Here is a 21,064-nt window from a genome sequence, read left to right on the forward strand (position 1 = left end):
TATCTGTCTTTTCCTCCTAGAAGTTTTTTGGATGTGCTTTTTTAACCTGGTATTTTGAAATTTCCTGATGATATCCCTTTATTGGCTCTTATTTCAATCACTGTGCTAGTATCTATAGTAGCTTTTAATCTACATACTGGTATCTTTGGTTCTGGGATATTGTCTTTTCCTTTTTCGGGGGGGGCATATTTTCTTGTCATTTTTCTTTGATTATTTTCCCCCTTCTTTTTCCTCTGTTCTCTCTTTCTGGAACTCTTATTATCCAAATATTTGATTTCCTGGATTTTAAAACTTTTTCCTAAAAATTTCATTTGTATTAACATATTTACTTTTTATTGCACTTTCAGAGACTTTACCTTAAATTTCCAATTCAGCTCTCACACTTTTAATTTCCATGAGGTACTCCCCCCCCACCCCTCACATCCTGCTTTTTACTTTGATTCTTTTTTCCAAGTAGGATTTTTTGGTGTTGTTTTATAGATAGAGGATGTCTTTTTATCCCTCTGAGATTGTTATGGATATTTTCCTCATCCTGCATTGTCCCTGTGCCTATTGAATTATTCCTCTGTTTTAATTTTGTTTCTCTTCATCTTTGAGATTAAAAAAAGATGACTAGAAGCTTTATATTGTATATGAGTGAGGCTTGTTGACTGATGTACTTTACTACTGTGTGACTAGATGGTTAGCTACCTTTTCTGTTAGGTGATCCCTATCTGCTAGTTCCCGGACGTATTTTATTTGGAGTCATTCAAACTTTTCCAGAGAAGAATGCCCTTCCTGTGTGGAAACATTTATGACTAGATATTTGTTTCTAAAAACAGAGGTGGGGAAAGCCACTGAGGTGCCATCATTCTAATTGTAGTCTACCACTTTAACATGATTTTTACCTTTGCCCCTCATCCCAGATTTCCACTGTGTCTAGTAGCCCTAATTCCTAAATACCTCTGTTCAGTTTCTTGAGAAAAAAACTTCTAATCTCCAGGTGATGGGATATCCCACATGGTGGAAGAAAAATAGACACATGGATGAATAATACAGAGGTAGGCAACCTTGTATTCTGTAATGGCTAATTTTATGTAATGGCTAATTTTTAACTTGACTGGGCCACAGGGTGTCCAGGCATTTGGCTAAACATAATTTCTGGGTGTATCTGCAAGGTTGTTTCTGATGATATTAGCATTTTTGAATCTGTGGACTCAGTAAAGCAGATTGCTCTGCATAATGTAGGTGGGCATATCACCCAGTCAGTTGAGGGTCTGAGTGGAATGAAAAGGTGAAGGAAGGGAGAATTTCCTCTCTCTTCCTGACTACCTGATCTAATCAGTCTTCTCTCACTCTCAGACTTGGACTGGGATTTATACCACTGGCACCTCTAATTCTCAAAACTTTGGACCCGGACTGGGACTACACCCCCAGCTTTCCTGAGTCTTCACTTTTGGTTTTGTTTCTCTGGAGAACCCTGACTAATTACAGGTCCCAACCACTCTTTTGTAAACTTTCAGCTTTGAACTTTACCCCATCTTCCTCTTCTTCACAATTCTGAAAGCTTGTTAAGTGCTCAGCCATTGAGGTTCTCCCAGGCAGAGCAAATTAGTTTGTTTTGTGTCATTATCTCCCTCTGCCAACCAACACTTTGGTTGTAAATTTCACCACTGTACAAAGTCATTTGCCTCTCCCTGCCAAATACTGCTTTCAAAAATTGTGTTAAAATCTCTCTTCTGTTATTGTCATCTGCTTTGCTATTTTCCTTGCTCTTGTTGTATACCCTTTTTAACGTTTTTGCCACCAATTTACTATATTTGGGGATAAGCAGTCTTTAACCACAACTAAAAAATATTTTTTCTCTGTTATCGTCTGCAAGCATCTTCTTAAAAAAATATCTTAGAGGCAGAGAAACATACGGGTATTTGCTCCATTTCTAAAAAAGCCTGCATATTATTTTTAGCTACATGTAAATATGTAATCTAAGACATATTCCCTTATGCCATTCACCTGAGCTTGAGTCACAGGGATGCTAACAGGCAAGAAATGTGACAACATCCACCCACCTACCTATACTTCTTCCTTGAGGTCTTTAAGAATGAACTCAAATGTCACATCTTTCATGATGCCTTCACTGATAATCATGGGTAGAGCTTGGTATTTTTTTATGCACTTCTTGCACATTATAAGCTTCTGTTGTAGTGTTTCTCACACTGTTCTATAAATATTTGCTTAGGGCAGTGTCTCCCACAGTCGACTGGAACTGTGTAAATTTATAACCATGTCTTATATTTCTTTGTATTCCTTTCACTTCTTATATTATTATACCCACAATCGTGTTTGCTGAAAAAATAAATAAAGCTTTTTGGTATCCCTTAAACTTGACCATTTTCCCCCTACAAGGTAGGCAATCCTGTGGATAGGTGGGCAAAATCTGCTGAGGGAATTATCAATTAACGAACATATCCTACATTAGATAGATATCATCATGTGTTTTATAGATGTACTCAAGAAAACAAGATATGACTCTTGCTCCGAACATCTAAGAATACAATTACTTGAGTTTTTCTAATTATTTTAATCACTAGTTCCCCAAATCAGTACAGATACTATTGAACTGATTAACAAAAAGAAGACCTAGAAATTTCAATACGTCATAAAGGAATCCTTCAGAATTGAAATATTTTATAACAGGTTGATTATTTTAGCCAGTGTGCATGTGTGTACATGGGGTGTGTGTATGTGTGTATGTGTGTGTAGATGAAGGGTGATTCATTTGGTTGGGGCAAAAGTACGATATGGGAATACTCAGGTTTCTTTCTCTAGCCCTGGCTTGATACAGAGAGATGAAAACTTAATATCACTTTTGGCTTGGGAAACTTGATGTTAAATCTTTTTCTTCTTATTGCTATTTTGAATTGAAAAGAGGCTCACTTTCAAACTTTGATCACTGCTCAGCAACAAAAGTATACAGAAAAATAAAAGGATTCTATGAAGAATCTGGTAAAATTGGTAACAGTTATTCAATAATTTATCTCCCGTAATTATTTTACAGATGTTTCTAGCTTTAGGGGAATCTGATATCTCTAAATCTAATTTTTTCAAAGAGATTAAGTTAGAAGGTAGTCATTCTAGTTAAAGTTGTATTATTTGCCTCACGAAAGGATTTACTGAAGGACAACTTTTCCATGCACTTCAGCATTTGTTCACAATTACTGAGTAAAAGGAAGTGAAGCTGGGCAATCAGGGATATCAAAGCTTAAATGTTAGGGGACGTGTCTATTGGAGATCAATACCTAATAATATCAAACATTTGATTTACACACATATTTATAGTAATCTACTAAATGAGATTATCATGGCTGGGATGATACCTTTGATTTTTATTTTCATTGTTTATGATCAGTTCTTTAGGTTAATTGACAAAAATTTGTACCTTGAAGTGATGCCATGAATTGTGGGAGCTGGTATATCACTTGGACTATCTTCCATGGTGGTGATCTGGGTTCCATTGCTTTTCACACAGGCATATTTTGTGCAGACTTCAACCTGCAAATGTTAGTTTAGAAACGAATTATTGCAAATATTTTCAAAATACAGATTGCCGATGGACTGAACCTCACCCACCCTCATTTCACAGGAGTCTCATAGTTCTCTACAGCATCTTAGGGTTTAATCAATCTTAATTTTTTATGTTAATTGAGTCTGGTGGGAAAGGTCAAAATAAAGCACAGAAATGAGCTCAGAACAATTGATCTAGTGATTCAAATGGTGATGTTTAGTTTCTGGTTCCAACCATTCAGAAAGAGACACACATATTCGTCTATTTGGAGCACAGTTAAGGAAGGGAGGATGTTTAGGTGACAGTTGGCAAGCATAATATGTTATCACTGCATACTGCTCTCCGGATCTATAACAAGAGAGGGTAATGATGATATCTTCTGGAAGTCTTGACACTTTATAGCAAATAGCCTCAATGCTAATGTCTAATGGAAGAAAAATGAGGTCTAGGGAAGCTTTCCAATATGGCTGAGCTATTTTATATCCATTTGTTCCAGCTGCAATTGTATTTTTACCTTAATCACAGCAGAAACTCATCACTCACCCTTTAATTCTGCCACCTAATCTGAATAAAAACCGAGGAGGGTGGAATAACTAAAGATTAGAAATCAGGTTCATCAAGCATCAGTAACACAGAAGGAACATATTCGATAAGAGGGGGGAGAGACAGATGAACATACAGGAGGTCGCTTGTGGACAATCTACAAAGCGACACCCTTCTGCTCTCCATTAAAGTGTAAACCAAAGAGGAACTGCACTTTTTCCAATGCTAATTTACTTTCAGCATTTAATACATAAATGGAGGATACTAGATACTGATGAATCTTAAACACTAATCCTGAGCCTTTAAAGCAACACAGTTCTCTGAATTTCAACTGGCGTTTGAGGAAAGACAAATGCGCTATGTGTTATATTTAGTAGCTACATCGCTTTGTTCATGGGGCAGTTTGCACCTAAATGGGAGTTTTTATAATGCTTTTGTGTGATATATTTATGCCACATAGCATTTCGAGCTAATATTTAGTAGATATTTAAACACTGTCAAGGCTGTTTACTCTGAATATGTCCAATGAAACCTCAAAAAACTTACAGGCAGGTGAACTTAAAATATGCTTGCTATAATAGAATTAAGGACAAAACTTCATGCATATTGGGAAATATTTGACTATATGATGCATAGTGAGATAACTCAAAATCAACTCAACTGAATCTTTTATATGCCAAATATTATGATGGGTGCTTGCACAGATAATTTTATTGAATCTTTACAACACCACATTCAGGAGTTTGTAACTGGAGGGGTCAGAGAAATCAGGGAATATGATCAAGCTGATAAGATATGAAATATCTGATTCAGGCTTTACTGTACCCTACTGTCTTATTATCTAAATAATAAGCACAGCTTTAAGTTCTAAACTTAAGTGTATTTAAATGATTCTCCAGAAAGCTTTTACTTTGACTTTAGAGAAATGTGTCAATATTTTCACTTCCTTGATAATGCAATATTCCAAGTCTCCATCTTTGGGGCATAAAAAGAGATAAAATTGAATTAAAAATGGAAATGCTTATTCCCTTTAGAAAGGGATATGTAAAATGATTCATTCAAAAAAGCAGATGCGTTGGTGCATCTACATGTCTGCTTTAAAATCAGTGGCTATTTTACAGAGGGGGTTAGTATAGAGAATCTTAGTTTTAAAGTATTAGGCATATCAGTTAAGTGCATATTTTAAATGGAGCCAAATCACCCTTCACATCAGAAATAAAAATCTTTGAAATTTGATATTCAAATTCCCAGTAATGCAACAACTATTTCAAGTGCAGCATTTCTGGACGGTGAGGAGCTTCATAAAAATACAGTTATGAAGAATAAGAACATCTTATAACAAAATCTAAGTGTTAGATTCTAATTTGGTCTTTTGTCTCCTCATCTGTTTCCATGTCCCAAATTGGATCAAAATGCACTCTCCTCAGGCCATTAGTGACTCAAACCAATAGGTATGAGTGAAGCCTGTCAGAGTAGAACATGCCTGGAACGCTTACATGTCAACTCTTGCTCTATGGTTGGAAGGCTGATGCTGGACATGCATGCACAGCACCCAGTGATCTCACCCCCAGGATGTATTTTGAGTCCTATAAAGCAAATGAATAAGCTGCCTTTCAAGGGCTCAGTTGGTTTTCTCCACCAGCGTCCCAAAGAGGAAAATACAGCAAATCCTTCATCACCTTCCTATGCTAACCTGGTTCATAAAGTTCTATTTCTATGTATTCTGAATGTGATTTTCATTTTATAATGTGACTGATGAGCTACACATATACATAGATTCACTCTAAGAGTCATGAACAAAAATATCAGTCCACTGGTCCAGGCTAAGGTAACTCAGGTGGGTAGATGGGAATCATGGAACATAATGAAAAATAATCAATGCACATTTCTTCTTTTATGAAATATCTTTTTATGTCATTTTCTTAGGAAGCTAGGCCTAGTAGTGGAGAGGCTAATGCATTGGTTGTAGCTAGATGCTTACATATGTTTCACCTTCATATGTGTGGGAAAGAAGGGGCTGGGGAAATGTTCACTTAATGAACAGAGCCAGTGAAGTTTTCCGTGGTCAAATACAACTTCCGCACTTAATATCTTCTGAAAAATATTTTAAAAGCTCTTATAAATTTTAGAAGGAGCATAGTTTAGTTAAAAATTTACCATATGGCAACCCTTCTCTCTAAACTTTGAGCTTCTGAAAAATCCTGTTTTTACCATTAATTTTTGCATTTGGCCTTGTTATCTTTCATATCCTAGCGCTCTGACAAGATGTCCAATTCCTTGAAGGTAAGCTCCTTGTTTCATATGCCTTAATATTCTTTATATTCTTTCTACTTTTAAGGTCAGTAGATCTCAAAGAGATCTAGCAGTTGGCTCTCAAATGGTCAATGCACCCTCTGAAATTGCATGTTAACTTTTGTCATATAAACATCAAAATATACACATTTTTCTAGGGCAGTGTGCACTGACTTCAACAGATTCTCAAAGAGGCCCGAGGGCAAAAAACTTAAATACAATTGCTTTCATATAGGTGAGGATCATTGAACATTTGTTGAAGGATGAACAGATATATTTCTTTCATCCTCAGATAAAATCTTTTAATATTCTTCGTCTGCCATACATTCATTTATTTTTGTTATTGGTGTTGGGTTCAGAATCACAGAGTGCTAGAGGGGGATAGAATGTTTTAAGCCATCTAGTCCTTTGCTCTTACAAAAGAGACAATCAACACCAAGAGAGGTTACGTAACTTCCCTAAAGTTATGACATTTAATAAGTAGCAGAAATAGGAGTAGAAAGAAGATCTCCACAGTTATAGGCTAATTCTGGTTTTGTTATCAGTAAAAGAACCAGGAAAAAGGCAAGCTGCTTGGCAAGACTGACTGCAAACACATGATCTGCTTCCTTTTGCCAGTGACAGTATCATTACCATCCTCATCACCATCACTTTCCACAGTCCCATTATCCCCTCTCCAGTGACTCGTGTGTTTGCCCGCCCCAAACAGATTTAATCCAGATCAATTTCCCTCTTTTCTCTTCCCTTCCCCAGCAAATAAATCATGTGTAACCAAGATGGAAGGTATCCACTAAGAGACATAACCCAGCATGTTTTATTTAACACACCCATAAGCTTAACCTTCAAAAAAACAACGTTCTAACCTGAATGTCATAGATCATTAAGGGAGACAGGTCTCTCAGAATGAAAGACCCAGGCACATTTATTCCAGTCTTGTAGAGCTGATTATTTACATAGACAGAATATTCAGTGACAACACCATTTGGGTTTGAAGGAGCTGTCCAGATGACACGTACAGCTGTACTGTTGATGATGACAACCTCTGGAGGAAGCATGCCCTGAGGCTCTGGAATTAAAGGAAGAAACTGAATAAACTCCAGCTGCCTCTGAAAAAGCACTTGTTAAACTAAATGCCGATTAGTATTTAGGTTGAGTGAAGGGTTTGTTGCTTATCTGCTTTCCTCTGATGAAGTTATCACAGTCTGTAGTCCTCTGTAAATTGGCTTATTATACTCTCAGTTAGAAACCATGAGAATTGGTGGTAAAATGCTTTATACCACCAGCGTAGTGCTAATCTTCAATACTATGTGACCAGTGGGATATGATGATAAATTATTCACCCATCTGCACCACTAACACATATCTATTCTTTGTCTCTTTTCCCATCCCTGCACTCCTCCAAACCTCTCAGGGAAGAAAAAAAAAAAAAAAGAAAGACAATTTGCTCCTTAAGCAAAAAAAATATAACTCAAATATATCGAGGCTGGTGGAACGTGAAAAATCATTTGATGTTACTAGCTTGTAACTCAAGCAATATGAAGCAATGATGCAATATTGTCATTATGTAAATGATTTGGAATGTTGATTACCATAGGTAATGATGAAATCTAACATTAGAAAAAAAATCTTGCTTGGCGTTAAATTATACAATTATTCAAGCATGTCAGAAATAGCTATGCAAAGACCTATTTTTATCACAAGAGCTCATCTTAACTAGTTGAAAAATTGTCCTTGTGATCCGTTCTATTTTATAAACAAAAGGTGTCAACCTTTGGCACCACGAAGGGAAATGGGTTCCACACTTAAAGTGCTCTGTTAATGACCTGGAACGCTTGCTTGGAGGTAATGATATTATAATGTTTATAATGAGACTTTAGAAAGCCAAAAAGATTAGAAAGACCATTCCAAACACATTTCAGATTCACAAGTTGCTTCCCTTGCTTCCATCCCCTTGCTAACTGGCTTAGAAATGAGTCAGGCAATTTTTCTCAGTGGCTGAACTTCCACCTACCATTTCTGTTGACTCAGGGAGGGCCCTCACTGTGCTTGGCTGTCGTTGTGAATAGCATCCTGCTTCTGAGAGCAATTCTTAAAAAGAAATGTTTCTAAATGTCACCATGTATTGATGTGAAATCAGCTCCCAACTAAGCATACACTGAAAAGAACAGGAACAAACTGGGCTAATATCCCATGATTGGAGCCTTGTGTCGCTGTCTCCACGGGACCACTTATTGATCTGCCACTTGACGACAGCCAGCACTTAAGCATTTTAGCTCCGACCCCCTTCCCTCCAACACCGGAAATTTTATAATGGAAGGATGACTGATCTCAGCCTCAACGAGAACCAATCAATTTCATTCGCATCTCTGAAGCCGAGCATCCCTTGAAATCTGGACTCACCGCCGTCGCAAGTGGTTGCACGCAGCACTTCACTGTTAACGCTGGCGACTCCGTTGAAAACAGAGATAAAAATCCGATACTCTGTGTTTGGATTTAAGTGGCCAATGACATGAGAGTTTACATCTGGGAGGAGTTTTCGAGATTCATTGGCGGTAGCAGAACTCCAAAAAAGTGTATAATATTCAACATCACCTTGTAGGTCTTGAAAAGCTGTTAACAATTAACACAGGACACTGTAAGTGTAGCTGATATAAAAGGGTCTCGGGGGAAAAGACAGAGAATACACTATCATTAGCTATTCCTAGAATGAGGAAAGGGAAAGCTTATGGAATATTCCTTAGAGGGGTGCTGGGTTTTACCTTTTTTAAACATAGGTGATTCCACCCCCATCTCATAATTAATTGCATAGAGTCTTAACTTCATAGGAAAATAAACTTTTAAATTGCTTTTAAATATTTTAATTATGCTATTGGATTGGCCAAAAAGTTCGTTCGGTTAGTGAATACATTGTTCAATAAAGTTCTTGGTGAAAATGAAAACTGTGTCTTTTATCTTTTATTTTCACTTAAAACCAAATGAAAAAAAAAAAACAAATGAACTTCTGGGCCAACCTAATATTTATAAGTATACAACTAATCTTCAAAACTTTGATATAATACTTATGAAAGGAAATTGAGTAAAATAAAAATATGCAGTACAGGGAAGAACTTCTGTCCATAAGTAATAGTTCTAGAGAGAACTCTATGCTAATACAAATGAGGGCATGTCCTGACACAGATTCTAAAACTTGAGGAATTTTTTCACTTGCTAGCAAAACCTGCTAAGTGATACCTGGAAGAATGTTTAGACAGATACCCTGTTATGTGCACTGTTGATGTAGCAGAGTGAAGTAGTATGCTCTCCTTAAAGATTCACTCAGTAGGATCCTAGGATGATATTTGAATTTTGATCAAGGCTCCCATCCTTTTCTCCTAGTTCACTGTTGTCTGTATGATGTAGACAAGCTCTTAAAGGATGCTAAAAGGAATTGCTTACTGTCTCACAAATATAACTCAGCAATTCCTCAGCCCTTGTCCTTTCAAAGACCAGTTTGTTGTTTTCTTTTTCCTTTCACCCAATTTCTCCATTCTTGCACTAAGTTCTTCTCATGATTTTCCTATTACGATGCTTTAAAAAGAAGACACACAACACTCAGATTTTCTTAGGTAGAAAACAGTATACTGCTCTGCTTCAATTGCCATTATTTTTGAAGACCTTAAGCAGGATCTATTACCTTGATTTGTGTTAGGGTTGGGGGTTGGAGTTTTGTATGTAAAAGCTCCAAAAATTGTATGTAAAAGCTTGTGTTAACACAGTTCTGCAGCACTAAGCAAGGATGGGGAGGGAAAGGTGGCATTTCTCTTTATGGTTATTGAAGTACAGTGTCTCTAATATGTGAGATCCTGGCGTACGGCCCTGAAAAGGAATATGGTCATTGAAGTACAGTGTCTCTAATATGTGAGATCCTGGCGTATGGCCATGAAAAGGAATATGGTTTTGGGAACTGCTTGACTTTCTTTTAAGAACCCCTGTTCATTAAGATCTTGGGGAGGGGGGGTCTTACATCAAAACTGAATGCTCGTTTGATTTTTATTGTTTGTTTGTTTCCTGAGCACACTACCACTTTGGCCTAGCATCCAGCAACAGTTAAAAACGTTTGGTATGCCAGTAGAGTTGAAAGAGTTTATAGTAAGAGATCTTTAGCAACTACTTTGGAAAACTCTGGAGATTGAGATGTCTCTTTTCTCTGATGTCACAAAACGTAAGCACCTTTAATAATGAGGTCATTATAATGCATTGTCGGGAACTGGCTCTTCGTGTCCATTGATATTTTCCCAAATGATAATATTTGTCGAGTACAGCAAAGTCACTGGTTCTGTGAGGGCAAAAGTTCCTTCTATCATTAGAATTATTTTCTGCTGCCCTACAGTATGATTCCTCATTAATTTATGGCAGCTAAGATATAACAGAAAGTCTGCTAGATTTGAAGTTCTTGTTGTATTTTAGTTTGTTACATGAGCACGCCGGTTAGAAATTCAAGACCTAAAGATACAGTATTAATGAAATGCTTTCAAATTCTACTCAGAAATATAAATGGATTTTACCATGGTTAAATGTGCCTGATATCTCTTCTATCAAGTTCCAGGGAATGGACCTGTGTATATACACTGAAAATATTGGGGCTAGCACCGTAAGTTCAAGATGAGCAAAGATCACATGACAATATCTGGATGAAATGTCATTAAATGTCCATTCTTAGCCATGCGCCATATGTCAACCTCCTGAAACAGAACAGAATCTGTTGTCCCAAAGAAGAAAGGAAAAGATGGGGTTCAGTTCCATTGCTTCCTCCATGGGATGAGACTCTTCTAACCAGAAACAGGCAGCATCTCTAGGCAACAGGGGCCAGGTTTCTGCACTGCCCTGCCTCTCGCCATCTGCTTCAACATTCCTCTTTCTTCCTTCATTGACATTACAGTGCAGAGTCCAAAACACAGACAAACAGTAGAAACACATTAAATAGATTAAATGATCTTCATATTCCTAGTCATACTGTGAGAAGTTCAGGGAGCAGTACATGCAAAGGAGTGTCTTTTTACATTGTTCAAACAAGGTTTTCAAATTTCAGTGGGCTCTAAGTCAGTGAACCAGCTAAGAAACAGAAGATACATCCTCAGTTCCACTGGCCAACACACAATTCAAGGTTGCTGACCTTGAGGAACGCTGTTAGAATTGAAATAGCTGGAATAAGGAGATGAGCAAATTTCACCCTCCCTGTGGATTGGTAAAAACTGGACCTGAATACATTTCTCTTTTTGAAAAGAGAAAAACATGAATTACAAGGGTTCTTGATAGCATAAGATAAGGGAAACACTGTCCAGAACTTCCAAAAGTAGAATTTGTCTTTCATATACTACTTCTATACAAATAAGCTGAAAGCTTTATAAAACATTTGCATGGTGTTTTCAAAAATAACAAAAGGGACATGCCTTTGTGCAAAAGATGCTCTAGGAAACAGGTGACTGTTTTGTGGAAAGACAGACATGAAGACATGAAGATATTAAATGACCTTCTTAAATAAGAAAGGAAAGTAAGGAAACATAAAAAGCAATGGCAGAATTAAAATCCACATTGAAAGCAGAAAAGGACAGAGTTAAAAATGTAGGACAGGAAAAAAATAAAGAGGAAAATGACTAAGAAGAAATCAGTGAATGTCAAAATTTTAGATATTGAGAACAGAGAATGAAAAAAATTTAATTAACTTGAAAAATAAATGGAACAAATAATCATGGATATAAAATATCCCATAAAACCTGACCCAAAATGAAGGTTTATGTCTATAAATTGAATAGATTAATACAGTTTTGGCTAAAATAATGGCAATGTACCCAAACACAGGCATATCATGGATCATTATGACATTTCTCAAATAAACTAAAAATTAAAATATCATCTACAAAGGAGAAAAAAAAATCAGGCAAGTTTCAGACTTCTCTGGAACAACAAATTTGGAAGATAATGGAAAAATTTCAAGAAGTTTTGAGGGAAAATATTTTGATCCAAGAATTCATACACAGCTAAGTCATTATCTATGTGCAAACACAGCAGAAAGATTTTCTTATATAGGTAAAAATTAAGAGAATGTGCAAAGACAACAGACAAATGTTCTTATTTAGGCAGAAGTTAAGAGAATATATAGCTCATTTATTTAACTTATTTAACTTTAATTATAAAAATTTTCCAATAATGTTATCTAGAAAACAAAAAGATGAATCAAGATCCAGAACTTAAGATTAGGGAAGTTTAAGAATTGATGATAAAATATCAAAACTAGAGAAGTTAATTATGTAAAATGATTATATGATAATTTATAAACCAAACATTGAAAGTGGCAGGTGAGAAGGGCTAGGAAAGTAACACTACACTAAATTCTTGATCATACATAGAATGGAGAGACACAGAAAAATCAAGAAAGACATCACTAACTACTAGCAGCATTAACGGGCTAAATAGCAATTAAACTTTAAAAATCACTACAGAAAAGTTGTGGTAAAAATCCCTAGCACTCACCGATACCCATGTGTCTCTCTTCTTGTCAAATAGGTAGACTACATTTCCTGGGCTCCTTGCATCTGGGTGAGGTCATGTGGCCAGTATGTGCCATTTTTGGACCGAGATGTTAAAGACCAATTGACCATCTCTGATTGTCTCTAGTTTTCCCAGCAAGAGAAGGATCTCAAGGCCTGAAGGAATGTGGAGGCACCACATGGAAAGAGCCAAGGTCCTTAAATGACCCAGGAGAGTTTAGAAAGGGATAAGGAAGAGATATAGATAAAAGTCCGAGTTTTGGTCTTGGGTGTTGTGTGAATCCTAGGAACCAAGATGAAAACATAGGAGTAATTATGGGATGGAGGATTTGAAAGGTATTGTTTCACTTGAGACTTGTTGAGTTTGAAGTGTTTTTGTGGCCACCAGGTTTACTTCAAAATTAAAGTGTGAATATCTGAAGTAGAGTTATACATATACTTTGGAGTTAAGCTATGAATACTAACTTGCGTTTGAAGCAGCAGGATGGTATGAGGATTTCCTACGAGATTACGTTAAATATGTGTACATTGGGAAATACTTCTCAGGTATTCTAATCCTGTTCTCAGTAACCCATATTTTATAGACCACAGACATTTATAAGTAGGTATTGCTCTAACTGTAGCATATCAGGTCAACCTCAGTGAGTTGAAGAAGAGGGTTATAAACTTTGGATAAAATCTTTGCTATTAAATGACATTTTTGCTGGTGCTCTCCATGTACAGGTCAGAAATGTGGTCTTAGGCATAGAAAATTCTCAAATCTAGAACAAGCCCCTCTCCTTGGTAATGGATTTCCAAATAATTTAAAACAGTTATTAGATGGGCTGGTTGAAAGTCCTCTTGCAAAAGGATTACACTCTGTATATGCTGTTGGATTATTTTTAGAGATTGTTATCAATATCAGTTATGTCCTCTAGATCTTTATCATCTAGATCAGGGGTCAACAAACTCATGATTTTACCATGAGTGAAATCTGTCCTGTTGGCCAAATCTGGCCTGCCACCTCTTTGTATATAACCTGTGAGCTAAGAATGGTTTTTACACTTTTAAATTGTTGGGAAAAAAATCAAAAGAATAATAGTGTTTCACGACACGTGAAAATCAAATCTCAGTGCCCATAAGAGTTATCTATTGCTGTTTTTATGCCACAATGGCAAAGCTGAGTAGTTACAACAGAGAATGTATATTGCCTGCAAAACCTAAAGTATTTACTCTCTGGGCCTCTACAAAAAAGTTTGTGGCCCTGATCTAGAGCAATTACAGTAAACCATTCCATTTAATAGGTCTCCTAATTGATTTGTCTAGGATTGAATTCTTCAGCAGGCTCAGTGGGTGGTAAGTTTGTTCCAATATGGAAACTTGGAAGGAACCTATTAAGGCTATTTTATAATAGAAGTGTTTTTCTTGCTCACAGATTCTCAAATTAGAGTCCAGTTCCCCAAGTTCTATTGCGCAGAGCTCTGTGTCATCAACTAAGCACTTCTTGGAAAACTTGAACTTATCACAACTACTTCTTAAGAAAATTTTTACTCTGCCTGAGGGTAAAACTGCTCACATGAAGAAGTGGGTAGAGTCTCTTGAGCTATGATCCAAGCCAGGCTCCTTATTTTTCCCAGCAAGATATCAGATGCCTTCTATCTAGTTTATGCAACTAAAACAAATACCTGCATTTTGGAACCCACCCTGCCCCCAGCTCCTTTAGCCTCTCATTGTGTTCCAGCTCCTTTCAATCAATAACCTTCCAGAGAAAACTGTATTTAAAGGAGATGTATATGAAATGTGTTAATTATTCATCATTCTATATTTGGCCATGGAAACAGGACAGATCATTCCTGCTCTTAAAGTGAACTGATATGGGCAGACAGGGACAGAGTTAGTTAGCTAAGCTACTGTAACCAAGAAGCCCTTAAATAAAGTGACTTAAATACAATAAATGTTAATCTGTAACTCACACAATAGCTTCAAAGTAAGTGAATCAGATTGTGCTCTGTGTGGTCATTCAAGAACCCAGGTTCTTTCTCTTATGTGGCTTTGGATCTCTTAGGGTGTTGGCCATGCCTGCAGAGTTGAAACTGAGAACACTGCAGCATCCACAGTCTAGTCCAGGGAGAGGTTGAAGAGAGAACAGATAGGCATGTACCTAGTGTTTTGTGGTTATGACCCCAAAAGACTCATATTTCTTTTCACATTCTATTGGCAGAAACACAGTCACATGGCCACAACTAACTGCAAAGGAGGCTAGTAAAGGTAGTCTAGATTGGTGGACATGCAGCACCACCACTAAAAGGAAAAGGGGAGTTAGCAGTGGTTAGTAGTTCTACCTTCTACCCAAGTCAGGTAATTATAAAGTGAGATTTGGTCTTTATCCACCTTCAGCTTACTGTAGACATGCTTTTACCTGAATGCTTTGCAAAATTATGTCCCAATTTTTTATTAGAAATGGCTTCACTAATAACCTATAATGAAAAAGAATCTGAAAAAGAATCTATCTATCTATCTATGTGTCTATGTATCTATCTATGTATCTATCTATCTGAATCACTTTGCTGTACACCTGAAACTAATACAACATTGTAAATCGACTATACATCTATATAAAGTAGTTTGTTTTGAAAAAAAAAAAAGACTCTAAATGATTAACATAAAACAAAACAAAACCCAAAGCAAGCAAACAAAAGAAATGGCTCTCCAAGTTTTTTGGTAAAATGCTGTTGAAAGCATTGTAAACATTTTAGAGAGAGAACAATACTTTATACCAATACTAAATGATTACTAAGTGCTAAACATATATTATTTCATCTTTATCATCATATTTTAAGGCAGTTATTATTATTATCTCCGTATTCTGAATTAGGAAACTAGGATATACTGAAGTTAAGTGGCTTGTTTTAGGTCATAGTGCTAGAAAATACTGCAACTGGGAGTCAAACATAAGTTTCCCTGATTCCAAAGCCTATTTTAAAAATTATTCCTTCATATGGCTTCACAGAGTTTTGCCACTTTTCTAGTTGGGAGAATTTAAAACACTTAGATGGAATCACCAACAAGAGAGTTAGAGGGTGAAAAATACTCAGGAGGAACTCTGAGAAAGTCTTTGGGGGGGGGAAGGTGGGATGAACTGGGAGATTGGGATTGACATATACACACTAATACGTATAAAATAGATAATAAGAACCTGCTGTATAAAAAAATAAATTAAAATTAAAAAAAAATAAGTACTAGGGAGGCAACATACACCATGATGATGATAGTTTAATATATAGGAAAATTGTTATATATGCTGTATAATATATGGGAGAATTGTTAAGAGAGCAGGTCTTAAAAGTTCTCATCCTAAGGAAAAAAAAATACGTTTTATTATATTTATATGAGATGATGGATGAGAACTAAACTTATTGTGGTAATCATTTTATAATATATGTAAATCAAACCATCATGCTGTGTACCTTAAACTTATTCAATGGTGTATGTCAATTATTGCTCAATAAAACTGTAAAAACTTAAAAAAAAAAGTTTTTAGGGGATGAGAACAAGAGTAGCTGGTGACACAGGAGGGAGAATTTGAGTAAGGAGGGGTCATTTATGGACCCACTACCACAGAGAAACAGAATAGGATGGCACTAACAAGAGAGCATTGGATTGGGCCATTATGAGAATGATTTCAAGACGACCAAATCAGTAGAATGCAAGGGAAGAAGGTCAGATTACAGAAGGTACACAAGTGAACAGGCAGAAAGCCAGCGGAAAAGGCGCATCCAGTCTATTTGTTTTGGTAACTGGAGCGATGGGAGGGGAAGCAGAGGGACAAGGTGAGCCAATGATGGTGGGTGCTTTCAAAAGAGGTGAGATTTGGAATGATGTATACGTATTGCCAGCTGAACAAGGTAAGTTCCGACAAGTCAAAAATTCTTCTAGCTACAAAATCTAGCGGTTTCTGGTTAAGAGAGCAAGATGAGGCAGATGCTTTTTATGTGGATTTAATTTTATGTGGATTAAAATTTTTTTAATGGTGATGCCTTCATACTTTACAAATTTTCTGGAGAGTTCAGTGAGATATTATAATACAGGAGTTACGTCATTAGTCTTTGTAGTACCAGGGCCCAGGACAAAAAAGTCAGAAAAAAATGTTCCTGGAAGGAAGAAGGAAAGGAAAGGAAAGGAAAGGAAAGGGAGGGAGGAAAGTAAAAGAGGAAAAGAGAAAGAGAAAAGATGGAAGAAAAAGAGGAAGGGGAGAGACGGATAAGGAGGATATGATACAGGATGTCAACGTCTGAAGGTCAGGGGGAGCTCTTGACAGATGGTCAAGTGGACAGCCCTTGGATGATTTTTTCCATTTCCTCTTTTTCAGTTCCTTCCTCTCTCACCACCTCCAGTGTTTTCTTGCTCTTTTCCGGCTGTCAATGACCTCGTTAGCAAGGAGACCTCAGAAGCGGCACTGCCTTTCTACCCCCTTCCCTCGTGGGCATTTTTCACCATTTATTTTAGAGTGAGCAGTCAAAATGGGAAGGATCTCACTAAATCACTCTTGACAAAGTGCTAATAACCATTAAGGACAAATGCAGGAGAAACAGTCGAAAATGGGATGTGAGCTCGAAGTCTGAGTGTGAGAAGTGCTACTGACTAACTGTAATTTGTGGTAAGTTATTAAGTACCAGTTTCTAACTCCTAGGGCTGCATAAACAATTTAAGTGAAGGTATTTTTGTATCTTTTCTTATAAAAGTGGGATTTTTCCCCCCACTAATATCATTTATCTTCATGGTGTTTCACTTAGGTTGAACTATTATCTTTCATTATGGAAAGCATGGATAAGAACCTCATGTCTATATAGGGACCAGGAAGATAGGAGGGTGCAGCCTGTGTAAAGGGGAAACCAGTGCCAGCTGATTATTTTCCCTTCAGCAATGTGGGAAGAGTTTCACCCAATCATTGGGTTTTTCAGATCAATCCAAAATCATCATCTTTATGTGAAATCTTCTAATTGTTAAATGTTAGCAAAGTATTTTTTTTTTCAAATGCTTCTGGCAAAACAATGCATGGAGGACGGGAGTAAATACGGTCCATGTGCTGCCAGTTTGTAATATTTGCCGTAAAAATGAACTGAACAGATGCAGGGATGCTTTTTCCTCACATGATATCAACACAGAGAGGCAAACATTTAAAATGGGTGCTTCTAAAACTTTAATACCTATCTCTGTTAAGCTGCGGTAAAAATTTACCAGAGATATTTTGCTATCCAAATGGTGTGCCCATGTGGAGGGTCATAGTTAAGAAAGAATATGTTTGAAAAATATATTTTATGGTTTTTAATAAGCAAATATTCATAAGCTTATTCATGACTTTCAACCTATAGTTTTGTGCCTTTTAGCGTGTTAGACAAGGTCCAACTTTATCCTACAAATCAGGAAAACAATTCAAATTAAACTTGCAAAAAAGAGGTGGCCCTTTCACAGTGGAGTGACTACTTAATTTACTTAGTTTAGCAGGTTGCAGGAAGGAAGAAAATGATAATGCAACACACTTTCACAGAGCTGACCCTCTTCTGAGAGTTAACCTTTGTGCTCACAAACAGTTATCTGAAAGATATCTAAGGTACGAATGGAAATAACAGCAGATTGCATTACCTACATCCTGAAGGTCAGAGGTTCAGCTTACCAAGGTAATGAAACTTCAGTGAGCTGCTTCAGATCTATTAGGTTTGTCAGTTTTTATAAGCACGCTTACTTCAGGCATGCAATTATAACATAAAGGACCTATACTGGTGATAATTCAGCCGCCGGATCTTAACAGAAGTATTCAAATGTCAGATGCAGGGGAGGGCGTCCACCTTTCTAAGTAGGTTTTTAAGATGAATCAGGTATTGAGGGTGAAATAGAAAGAGGGAGATGAGTGAAAATATATTATACATAAAAATCCATCTCCAGATAAAAACTTTGTAGTTTTTCCCACAGGTGTCTCAGAAGGTAATCATAACCATCAATTAACTTATGTTCTTCCATGTAAATGGTTTAAGAGGTCCCAGTAGAGGTGACACAGATCATTAGAAATCTGCAACCTTACAAAAACCCTAGAGCGATAGTCTTTCGGTAAAAATGGCTTATTTAGTGGCAGTGTAGATCGACATAACCAGTACTAATTTTAATTTACAATTAATGTCACCTAACCCTGGTTTTAATCAACAATTGATATAACATATCAGGGGCAAATTCACTCAAGATGTTCTAAGTGAAATAGGAAGCACTTCTCGTCTTAAGTGATAATAAAATCAAAATCAGAAGGTCATGATTGCCCAAGCTGGAGTCATTTTACATCTTTTTATGTACTAGTAGATGATTATCCTAGTAGATACAGTTTACTTTTACAAAACGAATATTTTCATTGGGGATTTCCAAATCAGATATTTCTCAGTATTTGGTAATAGTCTAGCAAGTTTTGATTCAACAATTTGCCAGACCTCAAGTGATGCTTCTAAGGAGGATTACCATACATAGTTCCATGATACAGTCAGTCTTGGGTTTTTCTGATTGTGATAATGGATCACTACAAATTAACAGATCAGCTGGGAAATGCTACTCTACTGACCAACCAGATCCGAAATTTCAATTATTGTGGTTTCTAAAGTTGCAGGAACAGATTATATCCATATGTGAGCTCTTCTAACTGCCTATAAAGTTGTGTTCTGAATGCGCCCAGGGTGAACTGCAGTGTTACTGAAGCAATAACAGTGATGGTGGCAAGTCCAGGGATGGTGGCCAGGCTTCCTTTTCCTGTATCAAGCTGGAATTCTGGCTGTTACCAGTGCTGAAGACAATTCACTTGGAAAAAACCATCATACTTCTGCAATCCTAGTAAATAGATCTTGCTGATAAGTGACGAATTATGAGGTGGGGGCAGAGCTCTCTTCAGGAAAGTGCACAATATTATTTTGCTATCAAATTAGCATATGGACATTTCTATCACAACTGGTGTGACAAAAACTACATTCCCCATCCAAAAGGAAAGGAAGGAGGAAGAGAAGGCCCAAGAAGGATGGGCAAGTAGGAGAGAGAACTTCCTTTGAGGAAGAATAGCACAGGGAACTTGGCTTTTTGTGTCTGTCAGTTTTTAATGTGTCCATTTTAAATTCGTTTTGGTACGAATATGGGAAAGGGAAATAAAGATGTGAGAAGCTGACTTACTTGGTTTAGCCCATCTCACGTCTATGGCCGTGTGGTTGAGAACAATCGCAGTGAGGTTAGCTCCTCTCTCCGGAAGCCCGGCTAACGTGGTCACAGTTGCTTCTTGACTTGGTGTAAAACCCACACTGTTGTGTACAAAGACCTTATACGCATACGTTGTAAACCTAAAAGGTTGTTTTTAAAAAATACATACATAAATTTATCTTTCCGGAAAGCAAACACATTTTCTTTTTCCTCGCAAAATACAGATTTTCCCCCATAGGATGCACCATTTTCTCCCCCCAATACATTTTCTTTTTTCTTCCCTGCACAAAAAAAGGTAGCATTATTTTTGTAACTCTCAAGCCTTAACCAGAGTGTTAAGAAAAGATGTCATTAGCAATGCTAAGCAAATACTGCTATTTAAAACAAATGTGGTTTATCGTTTTGCACATCTTCATTGTTTTCAGAAGTGCTGAGGATTATAGCTCAATTCAACATGCAATTACGCATCTGGTAACCTGCCAGCTTTCTATCTGAATTTGATCCAGTGAGTTTTATGTTCTTCTTTTGGGCAACTCATCCATTTACAAATATCAGAATCCCTCATCACCATTTTCTTCCTATACTTGTGCTTCCTACCCCTAAATTAAAGCCTAAAACTGTGACCAAGTATACAGCCTTCTCCCACTGAGGGTTTTGCTACGGTGAGCTGTGTTTTGCCATTGTGAGAACATATTTACTTGAGTCAGTATAGTAGAAACCGAGCACTGCTTTCTGGGAGGAGAAAACTGGACATGGTGACGTCACGGTGATGCCATATATTAAATCAGTGATGGGCTAAAGCCACCGATTCCTCATCCGTTTTGGCTCTTTTGGGCAGAAGACTTATCAGGCTATCTTTTCTGGGTCAGACTGCCTGGGGAGGAAAATACTATTTACAGACGCAGGCAAGCTTTGACTGGACAACAGCTTAGACTGAGAACTTGCTTAAGCACATTGT

At 37.0% G+C, this 21,064-nt stretch overlaps 1 protein-coding gene across 1 annotated transcript in view; it reads right to left on the reverse strand.

Annotated features, from left to right (window-relative positions):
- Nucleotides 1-21,064, reverse strand: part of USH2A (usherin) — a 788,115-nt gene that overhangs the window by 246,796 nt on the left and 520,255 nt on the right. The window contains exons 43-46 of the mRNA XM_029229459.1: nucleotides 20,083-20,246; nucleotides 8,780-8,989; nucleotides 7,243-7,445; nucleotides 3,419-3,531 (exon numbers count right to left, since the gene is read on the reverse strand). Coding sequence (XP_029085292.1) covers nucleotides 3,419-3,531; nucleotides 7,243-7,445; nucleotides 8,780-8,989; nucleotides 20,083-20,246 — 690 coding nt within the window. The remainder of the gene's footprint in view (nucleotides 1-3,418; nucleotides 3,532-7,242; nucleotides 7,446-8,779; nucleotides 8,990-20,082; nucleotides 20,247-21,064) is intronic.

This window comes from Monodon monoceros, unplaced genomic scaffold (assembly GCF_005190385.1).
Source record: "Monodon monoceros isolate NGI ecotype Baffin Bay Population unplaced genomic scaffold, NGI_Narwhal_1 Super_Scaffold_18, whole genome shotgun sequence".
NCBI classification, from domain to species: Eukaryota; Metazoa; Chordata; class Mammalia; order Artiodactyla; family Monodontidae; genus Monodon; species Monodon monoceros.